Raw genomic sequence first — 22,095 nt, 5'->3', positions numbered from 1 at the left:
ATTGCATTCTTCTGTGGGGGGTGGTAGTCTTTTTGAGAGTTAAAATTAAAAGATGTACACTTTGGAGAGAGAAATTTTTCAGGTATGCAACTTCTTTCTAAACTTTCAGGCGTTTCAGCTATTGAGATATTGCCCTTGGGTTGTGAGGACAGAAGGGAAGAGTAAATGTGTTGGAGCAGGTCAGTGTAGCATAATCACCAAATTGAGATGTGCTGTGATGTATGGAAAACGGGAAGTAAATAGTTAAACCCCCAAAGGATCCTATTGGACCATATTCTGCCAATCCGGCAGGTTTTATTCACTTGCCTGTAGAATTGGGCTCTCTGATAGACGCATATAATGCATTTCATAGGTACTTTGTGCAGAACACTGCTTGTTAGCATTTAGAGGAATGACAGGAGAAAATAATGAAAGTATCAACAAAGGCAAATCTTTAAAATATATTGTATATAACAGTGTTATTAAAGAATACTTGAATCTTTACATGTTTCCATACCAGGTAAAATTTTTATGAGCATATATTGCTTTTAAATAAAAGAGAAAAATAAAACAAAGTAGTATGTGGGAAAAATAAATTTGAATAGAAAAATTGATCTGAAATAATTAAATTTGATGCCAGAAATATCAATGAAGTAGTTCTCCATTTTTGGACCCTAGAGTTTCTATGTTTACTATAAACTTACTTAAACCAGCAGTGCAGTTAATTGGTTACTCTTTTAAATTATAGGCTAACCTCAAATGTAGTAGGTAAATGAAATGGCTTAGTCCCGTGTTTTGAATTAACATAAAATATTTCAGTAGAAGTAGCATATAATAATCACAGGCCTCTTATGGATTTGGAAATTTGTTTTCTGGCCACAAAACTGATAAAACAGGATTACTTTAGTTTAACCAAACTGTCAACAGTTTTTTTTTTTTAAATCAGTTTAGTATCTTACTTAAGGGAAATATATATATATATATATATAAAATTTCATAATTTTCAGATAGAAGAATTTTTCTTATTTTATAGATGGAATCTTTATTGTAGATACAAGAGTTAAGTATAGAAATGAGTGATATTAAGTTGCTCCTTCAGTTTTAAAGGATTTTAGTTAAGGTATTCCAGCGTGGCATGAATCTGTGGTAATACAGGGAAGTATTAGACAAAGTGCCTTCTCATCAAGTCATGTTGGGAGTTTGAGATAAGTAGAAGTAAAGTTAAATATCCAGCAGTATATGATTAATTGCCAAATCTGGGTAATCAACTATGAGTCCTGTAGGAATTTAGAGAGGTGAGTTAAGATAGATTGGTCAGGGAAGGTTTTGTGTATTTGGTAGGAGCTGGCTCTTTAAGGAAGGCTAGACTTCAGGTGAGTGGGCAGATCATTCTAGGTAGGTATAACAGGCATGTATGCCAACAATGAGTACCTTACTGAATTAACCATATACACAGTTTGTACAGAGGGGTGTAAAATGTGATCAGATAGACAGAAGCCAGATTCTGAAGAGCCTTAGATGAATTCAGTTGAAATCTTCTTTGTGGACTCCGTAAAGAAAGGAACTGCTTTGTCCTTGTGCTTTGTATTCTCAGTGCCTCTAAATCTCATTATCTCCCAGTCTTAACAATATTCCCTGCAAATCCTAAGGGAAATGTACTTAACATAGTTCCTGGCACTCAGTAGGTACAAAATAAATGTTAATCAAGTCTGAATCTGCACTTGTTATTCCTAAATAATCCATTTTGAATGATCTATAAGCAAACATTGTTTTTTTGTAGGTGTGTCATTGTTCACAGATAAGAGATAACCAGTATGAAGGAGTCTCTAGTAACTGAACTGCTAATTGAAAATTCTGGGTTGTAGCCACTTAATTGAATAAACTGTCTCCAGAGAGCAATTTGGGTCTTTTCCAAGATGCATTAACTCTTTCAGGTCATTAGGGTAGCACTTATCTCATTGGAGCAGAAATTTAATAAATGGTATTCCTGTGATGTGAGTAAATTAATGTACCTCAAAAAGCCTGAAGTTTCACCATGGGTGTTATAGTTCTACTCCAAGGAGCTTGTCTGTGAATGTAAAACATCAATAAGTAGCTGCCCTTTCAAACATCTTACTTTGAATTTAGGTAACCTACTAGGGAGCATCGACTTTGTTCAAGGCACTGTGCTAGATGTTAACAGAGATACAAAGAAAAGGCATGGCTTGCACTGAGAGGCAGGAGAGAAGGCAAATAACCACAAGATAAAATCCTTGAGAGATACAAACTACAGTGTGGGTTTTAATGAGAGAGAGAGATACCATAGCTAACAGTTAAGATAAATGGTAACCTCCCAGAAGGTAGGGACGGTGGCTTGTTCACACAATGTGCTTATTCATATTTATTCTCTCTGTTGGGAGTGTAGGGGATAAACAGAGGAAAAGTTAAATATATATACATACACACATATAATGGTAATGAGCTGGATCAATCAGAAGCTTTTTTTTGTTTTTCCCCCACAATTTTCACACATGTGCCTTTTTTCCCCCGTGAGATACGAATTATTAATGTCTGGTGTTAACCTAAAATGAGTATGGTAAAGATGTGAAAACCAGAAAAAAAAAACAGCATCTTTTGGAGATATGCTCCCTGATTGTCTGATAGTCTCAATTTGTCTGTCAGCCTACTGATGGAATATTGACCTTCAGGTAGTAAAGAGGTTAAGAAAAGTCTGTTCTACCTGCCAGCACATGTTACACATTTATATCTGTTGTGAAAGTAGAGGCAGCTAGTTGTTATCATAAGACTAAGGGTAAGTAGCATAAAAGACCACTGTGGGAGAAAAGAAGGTAGAGATAACACCATAAGAAGATAAAACTTCCAAGGGTAACACCACTGCTTCCTCGTGCATGGGGTTGGCATCTCCACTGGGGATGTGGGTTGTGATTAGTAACATCTGGATGGTGAATGTGTAATTTGTTAAAAATCAATCAAGTTAATACTTAAATTCACTTTTTTGAACTCATTCTCCCATGCTTGATTAATGATAGAGGTAGTTACAAGCAGGGGGAAAAAAGGATAAACTCAGACATGACAAAAACCCTTGGGACTTATTTATGGAACAGGAAATTATCTAGGTTAACTAAATGGTAATTATATAAAAACAACTAAGAGGAAATAAGGCTGCAGAAGTCAGTTGGGTTGTGGAAGGTGCTGAATGACAGGAGGATATACAGGTTTATTTTGCTTGCAAGGACACCACTGAAGGATTTGGGCAGAATGATGACATTGAGCTGTGTGTTAGTGAGCGTAGTGGGTTGTAGGATAGATTGTCATGAGAGGTGTAAGGCGGGCTGAGCAGTTGGGAGACTGTTGTACTAAGCTGTGTGAAGGATGAGGATCAGATTTAAAGACAAGAGGGTAGGAATCAAAACATTTAAAAGAGGAAACGGACGTAAGATGTGTGGTATAATATAGGACTTGGCAGTTGATTTGGAGAACAAGCCTGAGAAGAGTCAGCTAACTACAGATTGTGATCCTGGGAGGTCAGAGAAATGACAGTGGTGTTAACAAAGAGGGAAACTAAGAGGACCTTTCTTTCTTCCTTCTTTCCCCCTCTTCCTCCTTTTGAAGAGAGGTGATAATAAAGAGTTTGCTTGGTCAGGATGTTTGTTGACCCCATGCCCCGATACTCTCAATATCTGTTGTGCTGTTTTCACTTTCTTACTGTGATGAGACACTCTTGCAGGCAATGACAGTGCATCTCTGGCGCTTGGGAGAAAGTATGATGGTAGAGGGAGATTTGGGAATCATCTGAAATGAAGATATAACTAAAATGGAAGAGAACAAGAGTAAAGAGTAAGAATATCGAACTTCAGATAGTTGAGAAGAAAAATGTGGTAGTCAATCTCAGGGAAGTGAAAGAAAATATTTCAAAAGTTCAGAGATGAATATTAACAGGAACCTGAATTTGGTGATTGAGATCTTTACTGTAGAGAGAAGGGGAGGAGGAAAGAAGAATGAGAAGAATGTCAGTGAGTAGATGATGAGGATATAGAGATAATTTTATTTATTTATTTAATAACATTTATAAAGTGTTTGCTATGCCCCAGGTTATGTTCAAAGTGATTTGCAGCATTAACTCATTTAATCCTGATGATAGTTCTGTGGGAGTAGGTAATATTATTTCTGTTTTAAAGATGAGGAGCTAAGGTTCTCAGGCACAGAGAGGTAATATCTTAGTTACCTGGTTCCTGGGATGCATTTTAAAAAAACAACAAATTTCTGAGCCTTATCCTCAGAGATAATAATAGCCTGTTACGAGCCAAGCATTTTATGTATGTTGTTTATTTTAGTTTTCATATTAATTCTGTGAAGTAGATTCTATTACCCATATTTCACAGTTGAGGGAGATACAGTTTAGCAAGATTAAGTAACTTGCCAAGGTCACATTGCTAGTAAGTAGTAGAACTAGTTTTAAGCACAGACTTTTTGTGTCTGAATTGTCCTCTCAATTTGAAGTTCTAAGGTGGGATGCATGAATCTTTATTTTAAAATAGTTCTCCAAGTGATTCCTATGTATAGACCGGTCTTTCTAGAATTTTAGCACAAACTAAGAAGGAAGAGGTGTATGTATTTTGGGGAGGAGATAAAACACTGTGGTCACAGAGGAGAATTCAGAATTAGAGACGTTGGAGATGGAGTATTTCCAACGGAGAAAGAATGTCAAAGAGTAATAGAGGTCATTGGGATTGAGGAGACTGAGAAAGACTGTGTAATGGTAAAAAGGAGTCATTAATATATTCTGATGAAACCTGTGAGTCGTAGTACAGAGTAAAACTGTAACAGCAGCTAACATTTTTGTAATGGTGTAAGAAAACCATGGAGGTTGTGTCAACTTTAATGAGAAAAGGGGAGAAAGAGGCGTAAATATGTAGAATGAACTTTAAAATACGTTTTAGTGAAATGGGCAGAGAATGAAGCTGCAGTTAGGAATGTGCCTTTGGGCTTTGAGACCACTTCTGGGTCTTCCCTTGGCGTGGTCTTGTTGTCTTCTATTTTCTATGGGTAAGCTATAAATAAAAAGTCATGAAAGTACTGTGGGGTCCAAAATGCATGGAGGGAACACAGAGAATTGAAATAAGTGGGAAATTCAACACTTATAGTTGGAGATTTCAATACTCCTTTAAAATAATTAATGGAACAGCTGGACAGAAAACATGAGCTACACTATCAAGCACCATGACTTAAAGTGACATAGATGGTACACTCTACTTAACACCATCAGAATACAGATTCTTTCATGTCTGTCAAACATACTCCATGATAGATCATACACTAGACTATGAAGTTAAGTCTCAGTACATTTAAAAGGATTGAAATCACACAAAGTATATTCTCCATACATAACAGAATTAAATAAACAACAGGAAGAAATGTTGGCACTTCTCAAATATTTAGAAGTAGAACAACAAACTTCTGAATACACCATGGGTGTAAGAAGTAAGACCTAAGATCAACAATCAAAGTTTCCACCCTAAGAGCTAGAAAAAGGAGGGGAAAAAAAAATCAAACCCAAAGCAAGCAGAAGGAAAAAATGATAAAGATTAGAGTGAAACATCAAATATAAATCAGAGGAACAATACAAAAAAGTAATGAAACTAAAAGTTGGTTCTTTGAAAAGATCAAAAATTCATAAATCTTTAGCTAGACTTATAAATTAAAAAGGAGAGAAATCTCAAAAAATGCCGAAATCAGGAATGAAAGAGGAGACATCACTGTAGACCATATAGATGTTAAAAAGATTATAATGACTAACTTTATGCCAATGAGAGCACAGTTATGCCAGTTAGACCACTTAGATGAAGCAGACAAATTCCTAGAAAGAAACATACCAAAACTGGTTCAAGAAGAAATAGAAAATCTAAATTGTCCTGTAACAAATACAGGCATACCTCATTTTATTGCAGTTTGCTTGGTTGAGCTTTGCAGATACTGCATTTTTTAAAAATTGGAGGTTTGTGGCAACCCTGTGTTGAGTTAAGTCTATCAGTGCTGTATGTTCAACAGCATTATTTTTAAATTAGGGTATGTACATTTTTCCAGACATAATGCTCTTGCACATGTCTAGTGTAAACATAGATTTTACATCCACTGTGAAACCAAAAAAATTCATGTGACTCGCTTTATTACGATACTCACTTTATTAGAATGGTCTGGAACCGAACCCACAATATCTTCAAATTATGCCTATAAATTAAATAATTTAAAAATTTCCTACACATACATAAGTACACAAATGTTTTATCAAATATTTGAAGAAGTAATAATATCAATCCTTTGCAAACTCTTTCAGAAAACAGAGATGAGAAACACTTTTCAACACATCTATGAGTCCATTATTACCCTGATAAAAATTCGAGATAACAGAGGAAACTATAGAGCAATGTCCTTCGTGAACATAGATGCAAAAATCTCAAACGAAATACTAGTAAATTGAATCCGTCAACATGTGGATTCATATCACACGTATGAATGTATGTGGCATGTGTTACATACCACAATTAAGTGGGATTTATTAAAAAAAATCAATGAATGTAATATACCACATTCATAGAATAAAGGAAAAACCTGCATAATTATCTCAATAGACACAGAAAACCACTTGACCCCATCGATGACTAAAAAAACAAAACAAAAGCAAAAACCTTCAGCAAACTAGAACTAGAAAGGAACTTTCTCCGTCTGATAAAAGTCTCTGTGAAAAACCTGCAGGTAACATCATAAGGGAACTTTCTGAAGTGTTAGAGGTGTTTTATAATGATTGTAGTGATGGTTGCACAGCTGTATACATTTACTTAAAAGCTGTTCATTGGTACACGACATTAGGTGAATTTTATGGTATATAAATTGTACCTCAACAAAGCTGTTTTAAAAATATTATGGGATAAAATCAGATTACAAATATTCGAAGATATATGTCCTTCACAGTATCCTTCAGAGAACTTGTAGAAAAACAGTTAACAGTCCTAATGGAAGTTAATTAGTGCATAAATCATGGAAATCTCATCAACATTATTTCCCCTTTCACAATTATGTATTTGAGGGTATGCATGAATATGCATATGCTTCACAAGGGATTATATTCCAAACTAAATTTATTGTCCCTATCAAACTCATTTTTCCTGCATTCCTGATCATTGTTCTTGAACCACAGTGTTTTAGTCCCTCACATGTGCAATCCTTTAGCATTTTAAAATTTCTCTTCTTTTCTTCGTAGAATACCTGCTTAAATTTTTTCATTTTTTTCCTCTGCATCAACTCACAAATGTATCCCTAATTGTAAAATCTCATCACCACTACTTTAGTTTAAAATCCTTTTTTTAAAAAATTTCAATTATCATGGTAGTTTTTTTTCTTGTCCCCCTCCCTTTATCTTATTACCTTAATCATTCATTTTTCCCCAAATCCCATTGCCTTGTAATCTGTTATTGTATATGCCAGCAGATTAATTTACTTAGAGTGTGTTTATCAACATTTTATTTACCTATTGAAAGCTTTTTACTGCCCTCCTCATTCTGTACTTGACTTCAGTACCTGAGCCTGGTGTTAGAGGCCCTGAGAAGTTGGTGCATTTACCACCTTCCCAGGCTTACCTCTCAGACTTCATTTTTTTTTTTTTTTTTTGCTGTACGCGGGCCTCTCACTGTGGTGGCCTCTCCCGTTGCGGAGCACAGGCTCCAGACGCGCAGGCTCAGCGGCCATGGCTCACGGGCCCAGCCGCTCAGCGCCGGACCGGGGCACGAACACGTGTACCCTGCATCGGCAGGCGGACTCTCAACCACTGCGCCACCAGGGAAGCCCTCAGACTTCATTTTTATGTTACCTGAACTATTTGCAGTTCACTGAAGACACCCGGAATTTCCCTAGCACTGTTTATTTATTCTGTTCTTTCTGCCATTTTTTGGCCTTTTACACATTATAAGATTTTACTTATGTCCTATGATCTTTTTTTTTTTTTTTGCTGTACGTGGGCCTCTCACTGCTGTGGCCTCTTCCGTTGCGGAGCACAGGCTCCGGACGCGCAGGCTTAGTGGCCACGGCTCACGGGCCCAGCCGCTCTGAGGCATGTGGGATCTTCCCGGACCGGGGCACGAACCCGCGTGCCTTACATCGGCAGGCAGACTCTCAACCACTGCTCCACCAGGGAAGCCCTGTCCTATGATCTTGAAACTCTTTTTTATTGTCCTACTTGGGATCAATCTTGTCTTTCTATAAATGCTCACAACAGTATCTTTGACCTGATGCTTCCAACTTTCTCCCATGTATTGTAGTCATTCATGTTTGTCTCTATAAGCACATTGAGGGAAGGATTGATGGATTGATTGATTTGGCTTTTAATTCACTTAAATTTTTAATTTATATATAGTAAAATTCACTTGTTTTAATATTAGGGAAGGGTTTTTTTTTTTAGTCTTGTTTTTATATCCAGGATAATACCTTGCATATTTTACGTATTAAGTAAATACGTTTAATTTAAAATAAATGAAAACTTTCTTTTGAAAGCTATCTAAAACTGGGGTTTCTTTGTTAAAAGCTCTTCTGTTGGGGGGGTGGGGGGAGGTAAATGTGAGCTCTTTGAGACTCTGCTTGTCAGGGCTTTGACAGGGGACCAGGAATTACTTGTGTAGTCTTGAAATTTTTTCATCTGTTTTACTTTGAACACTAAGGAACTATTCACAAGACCAAACATAGTAGTTTTAATGATACAATTGCCATTGATAATGAGTGTAATGAAGCAGGCAGCCATTCCACTTGCAGAATGACTGTTTATTTTTCTTTTGTTTTTCTTACTGCAGAATACTTTAGTCTTTATACAATGGGGAAATGAGACTGCTATTTTCAAAAGATAACGTCTTTTGTTTTTTCTTTGTCACTAGTATTTCATCCATTAGCAACCTTACGGGGGGGGGGGGGGGAGGGGGGCGGGGAATCTGATAGTTTGTAGTAATTTTAAATGGTGGTCCTAGTTTTAGAAAATATTGTTGCTTTGTTTCAGTGTTACTTTTTAATATTTTCTGGAATCAAGGTGATAGTTTGAGGGGTATATTACCCTGATTTTGCCCCTCCTCCACCTCTGGATTTCTCTTTTCAAATTCTGGGCCTCCTGGTCTCCCTTTGCTAGGCCTTGCCTCCTGCATCCAGTGAGACTAGATTCTGCTTGGTTCTACTCTTGCTCCATGGGTGCTGGGAGGGGTTCTCTGGGAAGAATCCAGAGGAACTGTGTGCTTCCTTTCTTCTCTCAGGGGTCATAGCCACCAGTTTCTGCCGAATTTGGCTCCTCTCCAGGGCCTTCAAATTTTTATTTTTTTAATACGTTTTTTCACCTGTTCTAATTATCATCAGAATGAGGGATAGTCCAAGGAAGCTACTTTGCTGTTCCTGGGAGAAAAACTCCTGGGCATCTGTATTTTAAAAGAGCAAATTATTAAAAATTACAATATTTATTGTAGGCACAGTCAAGATATTGCACGAGAAAGTTGAGCCTTACTTCATATTGGGAGCTCAAGGGTATTTTTTTTCACCTTAGAATTGCTCCCGTCATGAAGCAATCTAGTTCTCAGATTCACGGTGGGGGGTGGGTGCAGGTAGGGGGACACATACACAGTATGGCTTTGCTGTAAATCATCAAACATTTGAAGGTAATAGTCAGGAGAATTGGTTTCCTAGTTGCAGAGATTGAAATCTGTGCAAACCACTACTCCTGTTTTTATAAGATACCAGTGTTTTACAAAAATAGTATTTGTGATATAAATGTCACTGGATGCATATTAGTATATAATTGTTTATCCATAGATAGCTTAGTGAAGAAACAAAAACTCATCAAGTTATCATAAGGAAGAAATAAGGAAAACATACTAAAGGCTATAAGGATATATTGTAGAACCCAAGGGTAGAAAATCTAAGACCTTATCAGCGACTGGATTTGAGACCTTTGCACTATGGATAACTTAAGGTTGCAACCTTTGAATCTCTCTCCTGTGGGTCTCCTCTTTCTATCTGATCATCTGGTTCATTCTTTATTCTCTCTCTGCAGATAGGCTGTCTTTGATTTTTCATCCACATAGTAAAAGGTGGTTGCCCCAAAGTATTTACATCTCCTCACTTACATTGATGAGCACAGACCATATCCCACTAACACATTTCTGGGAAAGAGAATCTGATTGGCTAATTGAGGGTTGGCTGTTTCCCTGGTGAAGTAGGCTCTGACCTAGAGGGTGGGATCCCAGGCCTGGCTACCCAAGTCCATTGTGTGGTTGGGGAGCCGCCCTTAGATGAGGCGAAGATTTTGTAAGCTGGGTAGATACTAAAAAGGATCTACCACATTAAGTATCTAGAAGGATCTGGGTGTTTCAGTGAGTAGCTACTTGGATAAATGCGGAGGCTGAAGACAGGAGATGTGTTAATTCTAAGTCTGTAAATCCCACATTTATTGATTGATTGATTGATTGATTGATTGATTGATTGCGGTACGCGGGCCTCTCACCGCTGCGGCCTCTCCCATTGCGGAGCACAGGCTCCGGACGTGCAGGCTCAGCGGCATGGCTCACGGGCCCAGCCGCTCCGCGGCATGTGGGATCTTCCCGGAGCGGGGCACGAACCCGTGTCCCCTGCATCGGCAGGCGGACTCTCAACCACTGCACCACCAGGGAAGCCCCCACATTTATTTTTAGAAAATTCTATGTGTATGACCACAAGCAGCCATAGGCAATATGTTAAATAAAGAGGATTAAATGGTAAATGAGGGGTCCATTCAGAATGCTATTACCAATGTTAGAGCATGTTATGAATCTCAAAATCTTGGCCCTGCTTTATATATCATGGGATTACTGACTAGCATCTTAGCAACTGCTAATCAGTCTTCTAGCAGAAGAGGTGCCTAACCACTCCAATTTGTACGCTCTATTAAAGCATCATATTTCTTTGCTTCTACCACAGAACCATCTAACATACCAGATACTCAAAAAATACAGTGAATCATGATATCACTGGTGTATGTAGAGTTTTCAGGTGCTTTTCAACTGTGTTTTCATGTTTGTTGTCTTCAGTTTTACACATACCTTTTAAGTTAAACTTAAAACACAAACTATGACTTTTAATTTTTTGAACTCTTGATCAACAAGAAATAGCAATTCCTGGTACTTAAAAAGAGAAAGGAATGAATGAGATATGTAGGAATTTAGAGGCAGCAAGAACACACATGGGATTATCTTCTACAGATTTTCTGTGGGCAGAATGTATTTGGTATTATATGTAATGCCCTTTGCCCCAGAATTCCAATCTGGGGTGATTTCCCGCAGGCAAAAGACAAGCTGTATAGCTTATTTCTTTTCATAAAAATGGAAATTTGAACTCATCCGTGAGTGCTTAGGATATTTATGTACCATTTGGAAGATGCAGTACGTTATCCACAATGAGGTAGAATCACCAAGAAATGATAATGGTTATATTTTAATACCAGGCATCTGGTGTTTGTGTCAAGACTTTGTAATAGAAGCTTTAGCGTAATTCAAACACATTTCAGGCATCTTAGAAGTAGGGGCTTATTCTTTGAGATATTAAAAAATGCACTTTTACCAATTTGAGTGTCAACATAAAACTTTACCTGTCTTAAAGCAGTATTTTTCAACTGGTGGTGAATGTTATTAGCAAAAAGAGGCAAACACAATGAAGGAAACAAACGTCGCAAAGCCTGCAGTTAAAATTGCAGCTATCCCTTTTTTACTTTACTCACAGGGTAGATTTTTGTACTCTGGACTCTTTCTACTTTGGAGACTGTCTCTAACTTGTATATAATGATATATCCATCAAGGCTTCTTATCACATGCTTTTTAAAATTCAGTGGTTCCCTATATTTTTTGATTCACTGATATGTTGCATGGCTCTGTGGTGGAAATGAAGAAATACAATGCTTTAAGGAATATAAAAAATCCTCATGTTTATCAATGGTGAGGTGGCTTTTCATTAAATAATAGCTAATAGTCTTAGGCAGTTTGGGATGAATAATTGTTTTTAATGATGTGTAAAGTGGATACTTGAAGAGCTCAGCTGACTTAGGGGACAGCTGACTTAGAGTGGCCTGGGAAAGGAGTGGTTGAAGAGGGAACACTGGAACTGTTTTTTGGAAGGGGCCGTTAGGAGTTAGGAGAGAGGGTAATCTAGGGTAGGCCTTCCAGCAATGAGGGGGCCCTGGCATATTCAGGGGAGAGTTAACTGGGTGATCTTGATTGGAGTGTTGGGTGCATGTTAGGGAGAATAAGATATGATTGGAGTATTGCGGTCAGATAGTTGTAGATGATGAGGAGCCTTTTGACGGTAGCAGCAACTGTGTTTTTTATTTTGTTTCTTGTTTTTAATTTTTATTGGAGTGTAGTTGATTTACAATGTTGTGTTACTTTTAGGTGTACAGTGAAGTGAAGCTGTTATACATTTACATATCAAGATATCCACTGTTTTTTAGATTCTTTTCCCATATAGGCCATTACACAGTATAGAGTAGAGTTCCCTTATACAGTAGGTCCTTATTAGTTATCTATTATATCTATCCTTATTAGCTATCTATTTTATATATAGCAGTGTGTATATGCCAATCCCAATCTCCCAATTTATCCTCCCCCGCTTACCCTCTAGTAACCATAAGTTTGTTTTCTACATCTGTAACTATTTTGTAGATAAATTCATTTGTACCCTTTTTTTGGAGCAGCTTTGTTTTAGGAAGATCATTCTGTTGAGGATGTAGGAGGATCAGAAGAGTAAGAGATGGGAGGCAGAAAACTAAATGAGGAAAACTGCGTGAGGTGAACTAAGGTGGTGGCTGTCAGAGTGGACCAGAATGGGCAAACTCATAGAGTTGAGGTAGAGTGATTAATGAACTTGGACACTGACTCCTTTGTGGATACAAAGAATAAGGAAATGTATTAAAGACAGTTCTGAAGTTTTAAGCCTGGAGATCAGTGAGAATAAGAAAATACTAAAAAACAAAGTTGGCAGAAGGAATTACTGATTTTATGGGAAGATGATTTAGGTTTCAGAATTTAGGGTTGATTTTATCAGTGAAATAGGTGAATAGGTCAGGCATGCAGTCACAGATGTGGGACTGGAGCTTGGGAGAGAAATGAGGGATAAAAACCACATCATGGTAAGAGAAATAATATGTGTGGAGGCTGCTTTTTAAAGTTTAGAACCTAAAGATAAAAAGGAAATAAGATTATAGATCGTGAGGACCAAAGCAAGATTTTTGTGGAGAGGGTAGAAATAGTACATTTGTGTAGATAGAAAGGGAGAAGCTGGTGAATAGAAATAGACTAAGACTCCTGAGAGCTAATAATTAAGGGGACTTCACTGATGTGGAGAAAAAGGAACAGTGACTGTAAAATACCTGGACTTAAGGATGCTGCTTAGTTAGGTCCTGGTCAGCCAATATTTTATCGTAAAAGGACAGTCATTGAATTTTAGGACAATAATTACCTCGACAGAATTACTTGGTGTGGTGTGTCTTCAAGCTTTGGTAGAAACATAATTCTGTCATATTGGTGTAATAACCACCGTCTGAGTGAAACCAGGGCATTTGTAGACATCTTTCTGTGTTGAAATTTGAAAGATATCAACAATTTGAAATTCTTTTCTGATGTATTAGCCTTCTTTTGATCACGGATTCCTGCAAACTTTATTAGCATCAGTGCCAAATCTACAAAATAATTGAGTCCATCACTGGAATTGTTACTAAAGTAGAGAGCCAATTCAGTATTCTCCCTGACTATTGTGCAGTTTCGGTGATATAGTAACAGAGGTAGTACTTGTCATTATATTACTTCATCAGCTTGCTGAGTAATACTCCAGAGGCCTTGTAAATAAATTAAAAAACATTGACCAATCTCTTAACATGTTTTATGCTTTCCCCGCGAACTCTTTATTGTACAGAAAATGAAATAAAGTCCATTTACTGCCACCCATAGTCATTCTCATTGATAGTTTTTATGCTCTTAGTGAGAATGGAGTGTCATGGGGAAGAGAACAGACTGTGGAGTCAACTAAACCTGAGTTGAAATCCTGGCCTGTTATTGTGTAATTATAAGGCCTTAGGCTAGTCCCTCCCTCCCCCCTCCCCTTCCCCCTCCCTCCCCCCCTCCCTTTGTCTTTGGAGTTTTTTCAAAGAGCATTTTAAGGTTCAAAGCAAAATTGAGGGGGAGAGTACAGGGATTTCCCATTAGCTCCTGACTCCACACATGCATATAGGCTAGTTTCTTAATACCACTAATTCTCAGTTTCTTCATCTCTAACTTACAATTAGTAATACTTACTTCATAGATTTGAGGATTGAGTAAGGTCATGTTTTTAAAATGTCTGATATTTGGTAAGTACTCAGTAATGTGTATGTGCTTATAATATAGACATAATTGGCTTTAAAACTTACTTGGAGCAATATATTCGCAGGTGTGCTTCATAAATGTTTTGATGATAATGCTTGATATGGCCCTCACATCTCTATTGAATGAACGAATGATTATATACATATATGCAAGAATAATAGTTATATGGGACCCTGGTTCTGAAAAGCTTTCACTTCAGTCATGGGTAGAATTGTTTGTCTACATGTACTGTATACCACTTGGTTATCTTAAAATTTTAAATGTGGCAAGTGATTATAGAAATGAGTTGAGTTGATACACTTTAGTCCCGGGTTAGATAATCTTAGGAACCATGGTGATTTCTGTTCCAGATCTGCTATTTTCTTTCACAACAGTGGGAATTTTTATACTTGTCTTAGAAATAGTACAACTGATTCTAGCCCAGGCCCCCAAACCGCTGAGGCTCTAAAGTGGATTGATTTTTATAAGCAGGACCTGCTGGCAGTAGTGATCAAAAAAGCTGTTGCTTTTGTTGCTTTGAAACTCTGAAGATGAGTAGTGGGCCCTAGAAATTCTTTGCAGGTCAGGACCATTTAGTCTGCTGTGGGCTACGCTAACCTGGCTGGCCGGTTTGTTAGTGTGCTGGTGCAGTTCCTTGTCTATAACCTGAGAACTGATTTTCCTGATAAAGTTTTGTGCTTTCAATGAGGTAAAATATCTAAATGGATTAGCCCCTTGCCTGCAATATAGTAAGCCCTCAGTAAATGTTACGGCATCGCTGCTGCTGCTGTCGCAATTTGGAATAATGAGGATTAAATTATGACTAAAGGAGTATATTGATTAACTCACCCAGCCCAGTGCCTGACACATAGTAGACCCTGAATAAAAACGTTCCCTTTACCCCCATGTACAAATGCTCACTATACACCGTTCCCAGTTTTAGGAGTAGGTAGCAAATTGCTGACTTTCTGGCTATAATGAATCTTCCCTTAGGTCTACACCTAGGAATATGAATAGCTAGGTTAATATCCTGAATGTCAGGGAGGTTTTAGAATTAGGTCTTCATGGTTTTAAAATTGCTTTTTCTTAATAGCACATCATAAATGTGTGTGTTAAGCTGTTTGTCTGCTTCTACAGATGCTGTTGACTGAGTACTTGGATATGAAAAATACTCGTGCAGCCTCTGAACCCTCAGCTCAACTAAGTTATGCCAGCACTGGGCGCGAGTGTGCAGCCTTTTTTGCCAAGAAGAAACCTCAAAGGCCCAAAAATTCTCTTTTCAAGTAAGTATCTCCTTGCTGGTAAGGTAGGTGTCAAGATGTGTTAGATCCCAGAAGAACAGTTTTCTACTTTATTGACAGCCATTACTTCACCCATTTAAAGTTGATTTGAAATAATTGATAGGAAGTGACTACATATTCAACTTTGTGTACTTCCATTTTCTGTAAGGGAGGTGACTATTTTGGAATATGGTTACTGGACTATCTAGAACTTTTAATAAAAAAATTCTGGAATTTGTTTCTGGGGAGTCATATAAAATGAAGAGAAATGAAATTCTCCCCTTGTTTCTGGGGAATTTTATATGAAATGAAAGGAAATGAAATATTTCAGCCTTTGGAAAGCCCCAAGTGCCAAGAAACAACCTTTGTTAATAAAGTCATGCAAATCTCTCTAGCTAAGTAGTATTGGGTTTTACTTGATTTAGTAAAAGAACAATGTGGAAATTCTTTTTTTCAAATTACGATTAGCTACACTCACCTGGCCACATATCCTAAGTATATGTCACTTGGTAACAGCTAACAGTTAATATTATTATTAACATTAATAATAATAATGATAACAGCTACCATTGCCTGAGTGCTTACTATGTACCAGGCACTGTGGTAAATGAGTTTCTCAGAAGAATCTCAATCAAACATAATTTGACTCAGATTATACCAAATTTGGGCAGCAGGGTAGTGGTTAATGCCTACTGAGTCCTTACCAAGTGCTAGCCAAGGCGTAAAGCCATTTTCATGGATTGTCTCATGTATTTATTCATTCTAACAATCTGATGGGCGTGGGTTCTATTTTTCATCCTCTATTACACGTTAAAAAAAATTTGAGGCGCATGCGCAGAAACATATAATTCAGAAAAGAAGACAGACAAGTAAATAATTGGTGATAGTTCCATGTAGTAAAAGTATGAGATGAGCACATGGTATTAGTGGAGGTTAGGAAGGGACTTTCAATCAGGATCAGCTCTTAAGCTTCTCAGGAAACTTCACACTACCCTCCTCGGAGCAAAGCCAACTCTTCTACTGAGTTAACAGTGCCTTGGGAATCAAAGGCTACCAAACACTACCTATGCGGTATTGGGTATTGTTTATTCTCGTGGTCAATGACTTTCTCTCCTCAGCACTCGTCAGAGGGGATTATTGGATCACATACATGGCACAGAAAAAGCTCATTGGAAACCCCAATCTATTTATCAGAATTACACGTGATCTAAATGCAGTGTGGTATCCTGGAACAGAAAAAGGATGTTAGTGGAAAATTTTGTGAAATCCAAATAAAGTCTGTAGTTTTGTGTCATACCAATGTTAATTACTTGGATGCGACAAAATGTACCATGATTATGTAAGACATTAACGTTAGGGAGAGATTTGGGTGAAAGGTACACAGGAACTCCCTGTACTATTTTGCATCTTTTCTATTAATGATTCCAAAATAAAATTTGTTTTTAAAAATTTTTTTTAAAAATCAAGGCACAAGAGGTTAAGGAAATTATGCAAATTCACACGGCTAGCAAGTGGTAGAAATAGGATTTAAATCTTGGCAGACCTATGTTCTTCTAAGGAATTAATAGATATTTAAGAACCTGTATCTGTACATCTAAGCATGTAAAGTGACTACAGAAGTATCGTCCCAGTGTTCTGAATTCCTTCTTTTTAAATAGTTGAAAGTCCTGTATCTTCCGTTGATGCACTTTTGAGATTTGTTTTCTGTCAAGGATTCATAGAGTTCTTAATCATTAAGGAAAGTTTCAACAGTTCATTTATCTTGTGGTCTAGAGGAGAGGAGATTTACTGTGCCCACACTGGAATGAAATCCATTCTGTTTATTGAATTCGTTCTCTCTCTTTTTTTTTTAAACAGTTTTATTCAGAGGTTGGATGCAGTATCAGTTAAAAGGCTTTAGTCTGCAAGTAGCATGGAACCCCAAATGAATAGGTTAATCTATAGAAAGTTATTATCTCACACATAAGAATAAATATAGAGGATTCTTTAATTCACCGGTACAGTACCATCAAGGACTCAGCCCTTTCCATTTCTCTGCATTCAGTCCCACTCCAATAAAAATGGTGGTGCCCAGGAAATAGTGTGTGATTCATCCTGAAAATCCCTTTTTTTTTAATTAATAGGCTTTATTTTTATCCATTTTAGGTTTACAGAAAAATTAAGCTGACAGTACAGAGATTTCCCTTATGTCCCTTTACACCATAGTTTCTCCTCTTATTAACACCATAGTTTCTCCTCTTATTATTAGTGTGGCATATTAGTTACAATTGATGAACCGATATTGATACACCATTATTAAAGTCCATTGTTTACGTTAGGGTTCACTCTTTGTATAGTTTTGTGGGTTTGGAGAAGTGCACAATGTCATATATCCACCATTATAGTATCTTACAGAATAGTTTCACTGCCCTAAACATCCGGTTTTCCACTTATTCATTCCTCCTCCTTTTCCTTACCCTCTTTAAGTGACTGATCTTTTTTACTATCTCTATAGTTTGCCGTTTCTGGAATGTCTTAAAGTTAGAGTCATACAGTACGTAGCTTTTTCAGACTGGCTTCTTTCACTTAGCAGTATGCACTTAAGGTTCATCCATGTCTTTCTGTGGCTTTTTGTGACATCCTTTATATCACTAAGTAATACTAGTTTGTGGATGTACCACACTTGTTTTTCCATTCAGCTATTGAAAGACATCTTGATTGCTTCCAGCTTCTGGCAGTTATGAATAAAGCAGCGATAAACATTCACATGCAGGTTTTTGTGTCAGTGTCAGTATTCGACTCATTTGGGTGAATACCCAGGAGCATGATTACTAGATCAAATGGTAGGACTATGTTTAACTGTGTAAGACACTGCCACACTGTGTTCCAAAATGGCTATATCATTACAAATCCATTTTTATTAATGATTAATCATCCATCTATTAATATTTTTTGCCAGTCACAAAGCCGCTCTGCAAGTTTTTCTCAAGAAAACTAATAGGACCTGGGTCTGAGGCCCATTCCTAAACCAGTCACCGGCAAGGGGAAGTAGACCATGGTGATAGTCTTAAACCAGTCAGAATTCATCTCCAGTGATAGGTCTGCAGCTGGAGAGGGAGCCCCCTCTCCTGAGCACCCTGCCTAGTGAGAGGGAGCAAGGACCCAGATGCCCAGATAGAATCGGGCCTGTGCCAGCGAACAAGACAGACAGTGGGAGGAAAGGTGTTTGATGGAGGCAACTAAGACTGCCTCAGTTACTGCCTAAGGCCTACGGTTAGGCCTTTCCTTTCCCCTCTCCCCTCCCTTCCTCCCTCCGCCCCTTCCAGTCCTACCCACCCCTCTTCAAGCTCAACTGACCGTTCTCAGTCTACGCCTATTGCAGAAAGCAGGTTTCGGGGTGTTTAGATTTCATGCTGTCAGCCCTCACCCCTAACTTGCAACCTCAGACCACATAAACATTTTCAGACATTTAGCCAGTCCTGAAATTGTGGTGTTGGAAAACATAAGTTACTGGAAATGAATAAGTGAACTTAAGTAATCGTTACACATTTGTTACTGTTACATAGTAATAAAAACTCATCACCTGCACAGAATTAGGCCACTCTTAGAAATGTGCCCATTTCTAGTCTTGGTTCCACCATTAATGAGCCATGTGAGTCAGGGCAGTTCTCTTGTCTCAGTGGCCTCGGTGCCTTTGGCTGTAAAGTGGGGAGATGAGACTGGCTAATCCCTCATGCCTCTTTTGCTGTAAAATTATATCCATCTGTGACTTGTTGCAAACGCAAAAAGGATTCCTGAGTAGTGAAAATGCCTCAGGTCATAAAGGATTCAGATTTTGGCAAGCTGTCATCTGTTTCTGTCACATCTGTGAAGAACCTTATTACTCTCTTTAATTGTCCCTAGCCAAGGTTAATTAAGTGTGTTTAAGTTCTTTCTTATTGTATGTGGTGTGCCTCTCTGTTCTTTGCTCGAGTTTAGTTTTTCTCTTGCTGTTTCTGATCAATAGCTGTCAGTGTGCTTTTTGGAGGTCAGTGGCTTCTCGTCAGCACTCGACTGGCAGGTGACACCTTTGAAGTACTGCACACTTTGCCTTTCTTCTGGCTGTTTGTGCCCTCTTAGTTCTTGGCAGGGTGCAGAGAAAGGATCAAGTAACTCAGCTGTTTCCCTCAGACTGACATTCATCTTGGTATTCATCTTCCTTGTCAAAGAACCGATAAAGAAGGCACAATTAAGAAAATGTTGGTGCTCCTTCCTTGTGGCCAGGAACCTATCCCGTTATCACTGTTGCTCTTTCACTGTGTTGCTGTTTACCCCTTAGTGGCTGTAATTCTTAGAAGGATTTCTCTTGTCAGCCTGTTATCCCGACTTTGAAAATCTCAGGTTTGAAATGGAATTTCTTAGCACATCAAAGGATTTACAGTTTGATGATAGTCATAATTTTACCTGTTTTTTTGTTGTTGTTGTTCTTCCTTGCCTGCAAGTTACTTTTAAGACTGTGATTTGTTGTTGTCATTGTTTTAGCTTTTAAAGCCATGTTCTGTATCACGAACCCATCCCCCACGTTTCTAACCTCTGAAGCAGTCCCTGGGGCGGTGTGAACAACAGTTTGTAGCTTGGTATTTTTGAAAGTATTTTATGTGGTAAAATACAACAACAACCAAAAAAACCAGGTAAAATTATGACTGTATCAAACCGTAAATCCTTTGATGTGGTAAGAAATTACATTTCAAACCTGAGATTTTCTGTCAGGATAACAGGCTGACAGGAGAAATCCTTCTAAGAATTACAGGTGGCCGGTAAGAATCCTGGCAGCCATTTAGAAAGTATATTGTTTCTGAGGACTTTTAAGGAGAGACCATAGATGCCTTGTTTCTCTGGTGTAGTTATTTAACATCATTTCTCACAGCCCATTGGGCTAGTCCTCTCACTGGGGGAGTTAGAAAGGCCAGGGGTCAGCTCTGAGGAGCCCGTATTTCTGTGGTGGCAGCTGGCAGACACCGATGTCTTTTGAGCTGCCTAGGAGCAAAATCAGATTGCCATTAGAGGATACGGCTGTTGCTGTGTATGTAGGGATCCTGGCAAGGGATCTGGAGGCAAAAGAAAGTTGCAAGATCGAGTGTATCAGTTGAAATAGAGAAGGAGCAGAAGATCCAAATACTGTCATGGAGGAGCGTTTAGGCAGGAATATCATTCACAAATCAAGGTCTATGGCAGCCTGCCCTGGCCTGGAACAGCCAGAAGGTCTTGGTCGTGGAACACTAGGGGGCATCACACGGGCTGGAGTAGAATACTGTCAACAGTTCAACAGTTCAACGGAATGTACAGAGCTGGACACCGCCTGTTTGGTTACTACCTAATCGTTTGTTTACGCTGCATTTCGTTGCAGGTTCGAATCATCCTCCCATGCCATCAGTATGAGTGCCTATTTGCGAGAACAGAGAAGGGAGCTGTACAGTCGGAGTGGAGAGCTTCAAGGTGGGTAATCGACCTTCTCCAGAAAAATTAGTTTTCTGGAGGATGATCTGAAGTGTTTGTAGTATGTGAATTTGAGGTCTGCATTCACAGGATTCTTTCAAGATAGCAAAGATTGAAAGACCTGGAAATCTGTTTCTTCTATCATTTCCCAGCATGAGCTGCCAAGCAGCTAAAACTATTCCTCTGGCCACAGGATTTCTAGGCCTGTTAATTCAGGTAGGAACTCAGTGTAAAAAGAAACGAGGGCAGTTCCTTTTTGCTTAAAGATGGCAGACATGATTCCAGTCACAGTCTAGGGGAAGGCCAGTCTTCTGTGGCTGCCACTGTTATTTTAATTATTATTTTCAGTACCTTCTGGAATATGGCAGGGGTACTTGAGATTTGGAAAAGTACAGATGCAGCCTCTGTCGTTATTTAAAGGGAAGAAGGATGCCTTTAAACAGTACGTTCTGATCAACATAACTTTGATACACAGGATATTTGATGTTCATGTGTGGTTACTAAAATGTTGGAATCTGAAGAAGAAAATAATTAAGAAAATAAATTATAAGTAAATTTATTTAAATTAAAAAATCACACTAATAACATTTTTTCCTGTGACCAAAAGGACGCTGATCATGGTAAATGTGATCAGTTAAGAAAGATTGGTGAAGGTCTGCTAAGTGCAAGACATCCAAGCACTGGAAGGGATGGAAGTTGTTGAGTACATGGAAATAAAAGATAAAAACCTTAAGATCCAGTTATGAAAGTAAAGAATGAATATCAATAACAATATAAGGCAGTCAGTGGTAACAACTAAGTGGATGGTATGGATAAAATTGCTAGAGGAGTTGAGAGGGGAGAGATTCTTTAAATTATTTTAGAACTATGGGCTTTCTCCATGAGGGATGGAGAAGAACACTTTCACTGTCTTTGATGCATTGCAGGCACTTGGAATATTTTGTAGTGACTAGCCTACACAATTAAATATTTAGTTTTTAAGACTCATCATAATT

At 38.1% G+C, this 22,095-nt stretch overlaps 1 protein-coding gene across 3 annotated transcripts in view; it reads left to right on the top strand.

Moving 5' to 3' along the window:
- The window catches only part of EXOC4 (exocyst complex component 4), an 815,814-nt gene that overhangs the window by 223,892 nt on the left and 569,827 nt on the right, over window positions 1-22,095 (top strand). For all 3 annotated transcript variants that reach the window (XR_009541913.1, XM_060156642.1, XM_060156644.1), the window contains exons 8-9: window positions 15,504-15,649; window positions 21,012-21,100. Coding sequence is in view for 2 of the 3 variants with exons in the window: in XM_060156642.1 (XP_060012625.1) it covers window positions 15,504-15,649; window positions 21,012-21,100 (235 nt within the window). In the remaining variant the exon portion in view is untranslated. The remainder of the gene's footprint in view (window positions 1-15,503; window positions 15,650-21,011; window positions 21,101-22,095) is intronic.

This window comes from Lagenorhynchus albirostris, chromosome 8 (genome assembly GCF_949774975.1).
Source record: "Lagenorhynchus albirostris chromosome 8, mLagAlb1.1, whole genome shotgun sequence".
NCBI lineage: Eukaryota > Metazoa > Chordata > Mammalia > Artiodactyla > Delphinidae > Lagenorhynchus > Lagenorhynchus albirostris.
This window is presented reverse-complemented; position numbering and strand designations above follow the sequence as displayed.